The sequence below is a fragment of the Littorina saxatilis genome, linkage group LG1, assembly GCF_037325665.1.
Source record: "Littorina saxatilis isolate snail1 linkage group LG1, US_GU_Lsax_2.0, whole genome shotgun sequence".
Classification (NCBI taxonomy): Eukaryota; Metazoa; Mollusca; class Gastropoda; order Littorinimorpha; family Littorinidae; genus Littorina; species Littorina saxatilis.
In genome coordinates, this window is record NC_090245.1 from 74,652,628 (window position 1) to 74,664,416 (window position 11,789).

The 11,789-nt window shown below is 43.6% G+C and overlaps 1 protein-coding gene across 3 annotated transcripts; it reads right to left on the reverse strand.

Moving 5' to 3' along the window:
* Positions 1-405: 405 nt before the first annotated feature.
* Positions 406-8,781, reverse strand: LOC138978938 (tRNA (guanine(26)-N(2))-dimethyltransferase-like). 3 transcript variants are annotated; one of them, XM_070351760.1, is made up of 5 exons: positions 8,715-8,781; positions 6,172-7,717; positions 5,847-5,937; positions 5,285-5,525; positions 406-3,104 (listed from the first exon to the last, which is right to left on the reverse strand). In XM_070351760.1, exons 2-5 carry the CDS (start codon positions 7,581-7,583, stop codon positions 3,100-3,102), a joined length of 1,749 nt encoding a protein of 582 aa, XP_070207861.1. In that variant the 5' UTR covers positions 7,584-7,717; positions 8,715-8,781; the 3' UTR covers positions 406-3,099. The 3 variants fall into 3 exon arrangements, with proteins under 3 accessions (XP_070207861.1, XP_070207857.1, XP_070207868.1); XM_070351756.1 differs by having other exon boundaries at positions 2,348-3,104; positions 5,232-5,525; XM_070351767.1 differs by lacking the exon at positions 8,715-8,781 and having other exon boundaries at positions 2,348-3,104; positions 5,232-5,525; positions 6,172-7,488.
* Between the last annotated feature and the right edge of the window lie 3,008 nt (positions 8,782-11,789).

Sequence of the window (11,789 nt, forward strand, 5' to 3'; positions counted from 1 at the left end):
ATTGGTTACATATAGAACAGTTGCCACTTGCAGTTAATTAATTTATTTTAAAAGAAATAATGCCCCCTGGCATTGAAGGTGGGGTCACGAATCATGGTTGCATCAGATGTAGGGACTAAGGAAATATCATCGATCCCTGGAAAGCAATAGTAGTTCCCCTCCGGTTTCCTTCGAAGGAACGTTACCACCAGTTCATCAGGTCGAATCTCTTGCACCTGAAACATGCAAGTACCTGCGATTTCAACTAAAGATTGATGCAATATGTGTACTAGTTTCACTAACATGAATTTGTTTAATGTCTATCAAGATTTTGATGCATCCACATTATTTAAAGTAATTATTTTGTTCAGACTTACCATTCCATTGAACATACAACTTTTACAATTAAAGAAAACATTGACACTTACCGTTCCTTTAAATGGATTTCGGAAATTTAATTTTGATCATAATTTTTTATATTTTTAATTTTCAGAGCTTGTTTTTAATCCAAATATAACATATTTATATGTTTTTGGAATCAGGAAATGATGTAAAATAAGATGAACGTAAATGTGGATCGTTTTATATATAAAAAAAAAATTATTACAATTTTCAGATTTTTAATGGCCAAAGTCATTAATTAATTTTTAAGCCACCAAGCTGAAATGCAATACCGAAGTCCGGCCTTCGTCGAAGATTGCTTTACACAAATTTCAATCAATTTAATTGAAAAATGAGGGTGTGACAGTGCCGCCTCAACTTTTACAAAAAGCCGGATATGACGTCATCAAAAGTATTTGTCGAAAAAAAGAAAAAAACGTCCGGGGATATCATACCCAGGAACTCTCATGTCAAATTTCATAAAGATCGGTCAAGTAGTTTAGTCTGAATCGCTCTACACACACACACGCACAGACAAACAGACACACACACACACATACACCACGACCCTCGTTTCGATTCCCCCTCTATGTTAAAACATTTAGTCAAGTTTTGACTACGTGAAATCGAAAGAAAAACTATTATTAACAAATGTGTAGCCTAATTTTTCACTTCATAGAATATCATAGCAGCAAAAACTCACCTTTTCTTAAGAACCTTGGGTGTTGATCACTGTCGTAACAAAATCACAGACTTCGGAAACATTCTCGAAATCTTTCTTCGCTGCTGGAAGCTGAACTATTTCTCTCTGTAACTGCGCATGCGTAGTCACCCGCACCTCTAAGTCACTACGCGCAAAATAGTTCTAATCTTTCTTCAAAACTCTGAACATTATTTGCAAAACCGTTCACCATCGTAACGGAATTTTGAAGAAGCATGTCATATTGCGCAACTTTCAACTTAGTTTGCAGATGCAATTTTGAGAAAATAATACTTAAATAACATTTAGCTTAGCGATTTTCTATGCCCTTTCATGTCAAGATCGTGTTGAAAATGAATATGCAAATTCTAAAGTTCAAATTTAGGACTTGTTGCTGTTGCACGCGTGCGGAAACATATGTTACGACAGTGATGGCAAACTTTCAAGCGATTAATTTCGTTTAAAAAAACAATTCTGTGGACAAAATAACATTTCAACTGTCAAGTACACTTAAACCAAACACACATAACAAAAATAGCAGTCCTTGGACATTCTAAACGATTCTTGTAGTGAGGTACAAAACTAGTTGATGGTTCATGTCACAGATCAGACCTTCATTTTTCACGCATTTAATCATTTCTTTCGCAAAACAACCTTCATAATAATCATGCAAAATACTCAGTTTTGTTTGTACTATTTCTTTATTCATTTTACTTCTCAAACATACCAATATCATGATTTAAAATTCAGTATGTTTCAATTGTGGGCTAATTTGATTATGGCACACACAAAAGGATCAGTTTCTGAGACGCACCCATATACGACTTGTGTCTGTCTGTGTGTCTGTGTGTCTGTCTGTGTGTCTGTCTGTGTATCTGTGTGTGTGTCTGTGTATCTGTGTCTTCGCGATGCACGGCCAAAGTTCTCGATGGATCTGCTTCAAATTTGGTGGGCTTATTCAGAGAGACCCCGGACACAACCTCATCGATGAGATATTTCAACACGTGCTCTCAGCGCTGAACCGATTTTGGTTCCACCTCAGCTACCCGGGCCCCCATACCGACACACCAAAGCCGCTACACCACATCACAACGCCAAAGTTCTCGCTGGATCTTTTTCAAATTTGGACACCGTATTCAGCTACACCCCGGACACAATATCATCGATGAGATATTTCAACACGTGCTCTCAGCGCGCAGCGCTGAACTGGTTTTGGTTTTTGTGTTCATTTCACCATTATAAGTAACTCTTCCTTATCTTCTCCAGTGTTTGGCGTTTATCCTTCTTCCTTCGTGTGGCTTTCCCCTTTGTAAGTTACTATTACTATTTTTAGAATGTCACTGCGCTGTCCACTGCGCTGTCCACAACGCTTCCCTTGCACCCGTAAGTTGTTCTTACTGTCAAAGTGAAAAGGTCGAATCAATTTATAGCCACGCGAAAAATACACTCTCACCTATCTCTATATATTTATAGATACAGATATGCATATATATATACGGCTTCTCTGTGTGTGTTTGTGTGTGTGTGTGTGGGCAAAAACCTGTGTATTGTAGAGTTCTGTTTGTGATGTGGTCTAGCGGCTTTTGTGTGTCTGTATGTTCTGGCATTTGAGAAGCCACAGCAGATAATATAGGGCTAAGAAATAAGCTCTAAAATTCTCAATCCCGTTTGACAGGACTTCGCCTTCAAAGGTGATTGTGGTGAACCGCCACGCTGTCTGTCTCTGTCTCGCGATTCACCCTGGCGAAGCCGGGTATTCCTCTAGTACAGTAATATATATAATTCAGCTTTGCGTACACATTTACGATGCAATAATCAAATAGTCTCAACAGGTTTAAAAGCAGTTTTGCTCCAAGACGTCCTAGCTCACGGAATACTTATTCCTTTTGTTTCAAAAAGCCTACACTTAGGTTTCAAGCTTAGATTACCTTTCCATGTTGCACACACAAACAAGTGTTCTCTGCAGTCCCAAAAAAACATGATAATTTGTTCACACAAGAACATTTTCCTTCTTGACAACCTTTGATGCACTGTCTCCCTCATCCTGGAACACAAGAAACACAAATATATATATATAACAGAAAGATGCACAATGAAAATAACTTGGGATGTCAGTTGGCACCAAAGAGTCAGAACATATTTCAAATCAATGAAACCTTTGCCGACATTCCGACAAATCTGCCACCTTTTTCCACTTAGTTGGAAAAGTGATGTTAGGTAAGTAATCTAAGATTTTGGAAACTTGCTGAAACATTATTTGAGGAAAAAATAAATCCATTCCCTTCTCTTGCTTTCATCGCCATAAACCATTCATGAAATTTGTTTTCTGGGGGACATTTTGTAGTACATGTATGTGTTTCAAACTGAAATCAGCTGTTACCGAAGTACACTACTCACAAAAAGTTAAGGATCACTATGAGAAAACAGGTGCTCAATAAAATCAGTTCGCTACTGTTATTTATTTCTCAGTCAAACCAAATTGTTATGAATTCTTGTTCAGCTGTAAGTGGGCGATGTTGTGTTAGTGGGAACATTGCACGGGATTCTCTACTACTGAGCTTGGTAGCAAAAGAAAAAGCGGAAACTTGCGAAAAAGGACCTTGTATTGGACTGTTCAGCCCGAACACATTGCACAAGCCACATGGAAAAACCATTATGCACGTGCAAGCACTGCTGCTTATGTGTGAGATGCTGTCACTTGCTTGGCTTTTTGAGAAGACATACCACCAGTATTAGGCATTATCTGACAATGCCTCCACGACGAAAATTGAACGAGTTTGAGAGGGGACGAGCTGTTGCATGGTTCCAAGATGGTGTCCCCAAGCAAGAAGTGGCCAGGCGACTTCACGTGTCCATCTCGATCATTGTCAGACTGATTCAATGTTTCCCAGCCACTGGGAGGGTCCAGGAAAGACGCAGACCTGGGCGACCAAAGAAGACAACTCCACGTGAAGATCGTCTCATTGAACGACTAGCCTTGCAAACAAGAACAGCCTCTTCCAGCATTATTCGAAGGCAGCTGAGGGTGGCTACTAACACCAGCATCAGCCAGCAGACCATTCGGAATCGCCTTCATGGGTTTAACCTCCGTTCTCGTCGCCCAGCTGTACGGCCACGCTTAACTCCAGCCCATAGGGCAACACGCCGCGCCTTCTGCAGACGTCACATGAGGTGGACACGTCAGCAATGGTCCCAGGTCCTGTTCAGTGATGAATCACGCTTCACCCTGAACCACAACGACGACCGACTGAGGGTCTGGAGGCGCCAAGGGGAACGCTACATTGACGCCACTGTCCAAGAAAAGGTGGCCTTTGGTGGAGATTCTGTAATGGTCTGGGGGGCCTTCAGCCTTCACCACAGAACACCCTTGTTTCATGTACAGGGTAACCTGACTGGCCTCCGATACCGGGATGAGATCCTTCGACCGTTGGCTGTGCCTACACTGCAGCAGATGGGACCGCAGGCTGTCTACCAGGATGACAACGCTCGCCCCCACAGGGCAAGGGTGGTCAACGACTTCCTGCAGCAGTCTGGGGTCAACAGAATGGAGTGGCCAGCATGCAGTCCCGATCTCAACCCGATTGAGAACCTCTGGGATGAGTTGGATCGCAAAGTGAGGAGCAACCACCCCCCTCCCAGGGATGTCCAGCACCTCTACCAGATGCTGCAGGCTAAGTGGCAGGCGCTTCCGCAGAGGATCTTCACCACCCTGGTCAACTCTATGAGGACTCGCTGCGTCGAGTGGCAGAACAGCCAGGGCGGTTACACGCATTACTGAACTTTTGGGAGCATCTGAATGCCATGTCTTGTGATTTTAACGACTCTGTGAAATTAAATTTCGATACGTACACACTTTGATAAAATGTACAGACCAAACGATTGCTCTAAATTGAAGGAAATGTTGTATCGTTATCACTAAAGCATTGAATTAAACGTTTGCCAAATACCAACGCATTGGCTTTCTTATTTGGGAATTTGTGTGCAAGTGATCCTTAACTTTTTGTGAGTAGCTTAGTATATATATATATGTATATCTGAGTCAGTGCGTGTGTGTGTAGAAAAGACAAGAGTGTGTGTTCAAGTGTGCAAAGGCTAAATCTGGTTCAAAATGGATTACAAAAGCAAAGAAAGAAAGAACCATGCTGCACCCAGTCAACAGCTGTCATTTCACCTGATCAAGCGGCCGCTTCAAACCAGACTTCACGTCCTCCGTCTTCTCCTCACCATCAGTGTTGCTCTCCTTTCCTTCGTTCCTCCTCGCCCTCGGCTTTGGTCCCCATTCTGGTTCAGGATTCTGCTGCCATCGTACCAGACCTTTCTGGCGTGATGCAGGGTTGGCGGCAGGGTGAACAGCAAATGACACCTGCAGACTCGGTTCCTTCTGCAGGATGGCTTGGACTACAGAGCCGTCTGTGAGCCGCTTGGCGCTGACTGGGTGATCTTTGACCCACCATCGCATGATGTCCTGTTCAGTGAAGAAAAGGCAGAATTTGAAGTTATCACTTCATTACAGTCTCCTCTATAAAAAAAGAAAAGAAAAAAAGAATACACCAGACACACTCCAACTACCGCTGTCTGGAGGTAAAAATTTACACCTCTGCTTTGTTTCTACTCAAACATTTTACTTCTCTAATTTTACATGCTACAGAAAAAATAGACTGATACTGTTACTAAAAGTGTAATACAAAACTTACACATGAAACAAATCCATGCAACATAATTTCAAACCTTGAAGCTCAAACTGCACGACAAGCAGGCTATTGTTACAGACTAGTAACTATCTTACCCATATGGCTTCAGGGGGAGCGTCAGTCTTGTAGGAGTTCTTGGCAGCATGGGACAGGGACACTCTGTAGCCAGCATTTAGCAAGGCAGACCTGCAAGTCATTAAAACAATCTTATACATCAGGTCCAAACAGAAATGACAGATGAAAGATCATCATTCAACATTCACAATGAATTCTGCAGAGTAAAAATAAGTAACCTCCTCCTTTAGCATGTTATTTACAAGGTCTGTAGTTGTCAAAACGTTAGTGAATAATGAAAAAGATAAAAATGACAGTTAACAAACAACACTAACACACACGCTTTTTCTTTCTTTCAACGTTTACCTCATCTGCACCATGTTCGGAGGGGTGCAGTGCAGTATGTTGCAGACATCATCCAGAATGTAGTACAAGGGCACATCCTGCAGTTCTTCCTTCGCCACACTCAGCATCCCCTTCATCCGCTCGCTGGTGCCAAACAAGGCGGCGTCCCTCTCCACTCTTACCAGCATTCTGTCCAAGAATTCAGCATTGTGAATTGGCGCCGACCAGATGGGTCCACCGATATGATGCTTGTGGCCGCAGTGATCGCAAGTCGGTCCCACAGGAGGGCCTACACCTGGCACAAACTTGTGGTTGTCTCCTTTGGTGGGTATGGCTGTAGCCATCTGTTGTAGATAAAAGCTGCCACAGCCGACACAGTTGTACACCATAGACGCTTTGGTCACTGACATTTTCACTTGCTTCTGGCCAGTGTATACACGAACAAACACTCTGACGTAGAAGTCGACACTGAGGGATACAAGAGGCTCAATGTACCTGGAGTAACGGTTGGCGTGAGACTCCACACACTGCAGCAGAATCCTCAGCCCCATCTCATGACAGTACTTGGCACGCAGTGACAGAGACCCGTACTTTGCAAAGCATGTCTCACCTGCGTTACCGCACAGCACCGCAGCATCAGTGCACGTGATGCATAACAATCCACCATCGCAAACAGCCTGGACCGCTGAATCCAAAAAGTGCGATGCACTGCCGTAAGGGTCCAGATCAATGGCATCAAACCTCTTGTCAAAGTCTTTGTTTTGATACATGATCATGGAAGCATCTCCATGGCTAGACTTGACAAGGCCAGTTAGGTTATTCCTGGTGATGTTTTTCTCTATGAATTCTACAGCTGTCTTGTCAAAGTCGTTAGCAATGACTTCTTTCACACCTTCAACTTCAAGACCAAACCTGACTGATCTTAGACCTGATGCTGACAGCCCCTCAAAGATTCGGATGCCATTCTTACTTCCAAGACAGTTGTCACTTTTGTCATCACCATGACAGCCATCTATAGTGCCAGTTTGTTCATCTTCTGGTTCAAGGTCTACTTTCTTCTTTTTGCTTTTCTTTCCCTTCGAGGGTTGGTCTGCTTGCCATGCCAGGTATTCTTCAGCAAACTGTGACAGGATGCAAGTTGTTAGGTCTCTGTTAAACTCCTGCACAGGGTTGTAAAAGACTGATTTAGGCAGTAGAACCATCGCCTTGCCTTCAGTGATTTCTTGAACACCAGCTTCAGCCATGCTGCCAGTTGTATTGTCACCAGTATGGAATCCACGTGTCCCTAACTGTGGTTGTTCCAGTTTCCCTCTCTGTCTCTCAGTATCTTGGGTTGTGCTTTTGAAAGAACAGCAACGAACTACGCTAGACACGACTTCAGAAAACGCCAGTTTTGGTCTTATCAGCAGCACAGAACATGCTTTGCAGATCATAACATCAACAAGAAAGTTCACGTATCTGCTGTTGTCACGACGCTTTGGGAAGTCAGACTTTGACTAGAGTTCCTTCACAAACTCGAACCACTTGCTCTAACCACAGGCGGAAGGTATCGTCCACTGGACTACTACTATCACAGAAAGACTACAAGGTACGTCACTCACCTTCGAGTCTTCTGTGTTCTTGGAGTCGCTTCCTGGGGAAAAATATTGTTCAAGACGGTTTGCCTCTTCCCACAGTCTGTGTAAGGTCAAATAAATACAGTTGAATGATTGTTTGAACTATATGCACCTTTAGTTTTCAGCTTCCGTTCGCTGCAGGTTGTTTTTAACCATCATTTGGACGAATCTTCGTTTGCGAGCCGCTAATATCCACCTTGCGTCAAATCATGCATCCGGCACCGAATAATTATGCATACCACCGCTCATAGGTCTAAAACATATGTAAATATTGTGCAGCAAAGGGAAGCGTTTTAGACCAATGAGCGGTGGTATGCATATTCGGTGCCGGATGCATGATTTGACGCAAGGTGGATATTAGCGGCTCGCAAACGAAGATTCGTCCAAATGATGGTTAAAAACAACCTGCAGCGAACGGAAGCTGAAAACTAAAGGTGCATATAGTTCAAACAATCATTCAACTGTATTTATTTGACCTTACACAGACTGTGGGAAGAGGCAAACCGTCTTGAACAATATTTTTCCCCAGGAAGCGACTCCAAGAACACAGAAGACTCGAAGGTGAGTGACGTACCCTGTAGTCTTTCTGTGATAGTAGTCGTCCAGTGGAGCTGATGGGGTCTATGTCGACCAAAAGAGTGGGATTCCCTGTAGGTGGAGTTCCTGGAGGGGGATTCCCTGTATACAGGGAATCCCACAGGGTGGAGTTTTTCAATAAAACTTGCAAACCATACTCGAATTTCTAAGAAATATCAAAAAAGATTGAAAAACATCAAATTTTACCGATGTCTAAGCATCACGTGACTTTCAGCGATATCAGCGACACGCTACAGGAACTAAATCCTGTGGTACTCCCTGTATACAGGGAATCCCCCTCCAGGAACTCCACCTACAGGGAATCCCACTCTTTTGGTCGACATAGACCCCATCGGCTCCAGTGGACGATACCTTCCGCCTGTGCTCTAACTTGGTGAGAACTTCAGAAGAGATCGCTGTCATTTCTTCTTCAGCTACTCTGCCAACAAAATGGTGAAAACAGGTAATTAGTAAATCTTTACCACCCTATGAATTCAGCGTCACATTATTCTTCCTTTTTGTTGATGAAATAAGCTGAAACTTTACTCGGCATGGTAAATTTAGCCAGCTCTTACCACGCGTGTCGGCCATTGAACTGTTTGCGGATCGAATAGGCGAAAGTCACCTGGAAAATTATGAAATCGAAATAAGGCTTTCGTCTTATACTCGCCCAATTACTATTCAAATCAGTATTTTAAACATGTTCATTGTTTGTAAAGATCTCAATACTCTGTGTTGTTTATATGCAGAATCAGTAAGAATGACAACAATTAATTCTCAAATGGAACAAATTATGTCGTCTGCTCGCGAGCTCAAAATAACTGCGACGGCTCTCTGTTGCCTGGGCTCTGAAATAACTGTTTCAGCTCTGCACATGCACAGCTGCTCCGTCTCTGTTTTGCCCAAACGCTTTGTATTGTGTAACTGACTGCATCAACTTGACTTTGTCAACTTGCTTGATCTCTACCACTGGGTTACCCCTTCCCCCTCCTTTTTGCAACTCCTCCCTTTCCGGCAACACTAACTCTCGCTCTCCTCTTTCACCCCGCACGCCCTCCACACTTTCTACGATTCTGGTCTTATTTGGGTGTCCCGACATTTGCCAGTTTTTGTTCTTAGAATGTTGTTCTCATGAAAATTGCGAATCACACAGTCTATTTAAAAAATAATTAGTGTAAACACTTTAAAAAAATCTAGACCTAATACTAACCCTTTTTACATTTAGTCAAGTTTTGACTAAATGTTTTAACATAGAGGGGGAATCGAGACGAGGGTCGTGGTGTATGTGCGTGTGTGTGTGTGTAGAGCGATTCAGACTAAACTACTGGACCGATCGTTATGAAATTTTACATGAGAGTTCCTGGGTATGAAATCCCCAGACGTTTTTTTTCATTTTTTGGATAAATGTCTTTTATGATGTCATATCCGGCTTTTTGTAAAAGTTGAGGCGGCACTGTCACACCTTCATTTTTCAATCAAATTTATTTAATTTTGGCCAAGCAATCTTTGACGAAGGCCGGACTTCGGTATTGGATTTCAGCTTGGAGGCGTCAAAATTAATGAATGACTTTGGTCATTAAAAATCTGAAAATTGTAATTAAAATTATTTTTTTATAAAACGATCCAAAATTATTTTTATTTTATTCTTCATCATGTTCTGATTCCAAAAACATATAAATATGTTATATTCGGATTAAAAACAAGCTCTGAAAATTAAAAATATAAAAATCATGATTAAAATCAAATTTCCGAACTCGTTTTAAAACAATTATTTTCATCTTATTCCTTGTCGGTTCCTGATTCAAAAAACATATACACTCTTCAAAAAAAGTTAAGGATCACTTTTTTACAAGCACGCCACACAAAACAGACAAGACCGAATTCTTTCATTTTTTTTAAGATTATATAATTGAACAACCAAGGAGTAATGACAAACAAAGCAAAGATCGAACGCGGCAGCGACAATTTAGCTAGAGTGTGTCAAACGTGACAACCCTCCAAAATGGAATTCACAACAATGTGAATCAGTGTCAAAAACGCGTGTGCCCTCCGTTGTGTGCCAGGTATTGAACACATCGTTGGAGCATGGAGTGGATCAGGTTGCATATGAATGCTCTGGGAACTCCATTCCACTCCTGCTGGAGCCATTGCAGCAGTTGACCCAGATTGGCAGGAGGAGGGGGATGTTGCTGTACCCCACGACAAAGCTCGTCCCACATGTGCTCTATGGGGTTCAGGTCCGGGCTGTTGGCTGGCCACAGCATCCTGTTGACCCTGGCCTGCTGGATGAAGGTGTTTACAGCTGCAGAGCGATGAGGAGGTGCGTTGTCATCCTGAAGAATCGCACGAGGGCCGATCGCTTGGAGGGCTGGAACGACCAGAAGTTGCAGGATCGCATTCTGGTAGCGGACACCGGTCAAGTTGCCCACTACATGGTACAGAGGTGTCCTTAGACGTGTGCTGATCCCTCCCCAGACCATCACAGAGCCCAGGGGGCGGATCAGTTGCTTTGTAAGGGGGGGGGGGGGGGGCACTTTGAATCGAAAGTGAATGTGATGGGCGCAAAGCGCCCGAATTTGCTAGGGGGGTCCGGGGGAATGCCCCCCCGGAAAAAAAATTTGCCCAAAGAAGCAAAATGGTGCCATCTGGTGCCATTTGAACTTAGAAATGGTCATAAAATCAGCATTGAAAAATCTTTTTTTTTTTCTTTTTTTTTCGGGGGGGGGGGGGGCACGTGCCCCCTGTGCCCCCCCCCCTCGTCCGCCCCTGGAGCCTCCGCCAAAACGCTGTCGTTCCAGAACAGCGCCTTCTGCGAAGCGCTCTCCGCGACGCCTCCACACTCGGATGCGACCATCAGCAGGTTCCAAGCAAAAGCGGGACTCATCTGTAAACACCTGAGCCCACTACTGACGTTGCCACCTCACATGTTGAGTGCACCAGGCTCGGCAAGCTGCTCGGTGATTAGTAGTCAGGGTTGTTCCTCGGACTGGACGCCTTGCACGCAAGCCAAAGTTGTGTAAGCAGTTTCGGATCGTCTGACCACTAACATTGTTGGTGGTAGCTTGTAGGCGTTGCCTAATGTTGTTTGCCGTAGCCATTCTTTGTTGCATGGCCTGCCTCTGAATGAAGCGATCCTCTCTTTGTGTGGTGACTCTGGGCCGACCAGAACGTCGCTCCTGCACTATTTCAGTTGCGTGGAATCTCTGTTTTAGTCTGATGATGACAGAGGGAGCCACTGCAAGCCTCTGGGCCACTTGCCTGGCAGCAACACCGTCTTGTAGCCATCCTATTGCCCTTCCTCTATCCAAATCGCTCAGTTTTCTTCGTGGGGGCATGTTGCTACTGTGCATAATTGTGTCAGCGTGTCAACCTTTAAACACAAGCTGGTGAGCAATGTTCATAGCCAGGACCCTGTTGTAGCACGTGCATCACAACCTTTTGCCCTGG

Excerpts from the sequence above, each read along its gene's own strand:
- LOC138978938 (XM_070351756.1), bottom strand. The coding sequence starts at position 7,583 with ATGATCTGCAAAGCATGTTCTGTGCTGCTGATAAGACCAAAACTGGCG. Across the intron at positions 5,938-6,171 it reads CCGAACATGGTGCAGATGAG|GTCTGCCTTGCTAAATGCTG; the intron begins GTAAACGTTGAA and ends AATGACTTGCAG. Across the intron at positions 5,526-5,846 it reads CTCCCCCTGAAGCCATATGG|GACATCATGCGATGGTGGGT; the intron begins GTAAGATAGTTA and ends TTCACTGAACAG.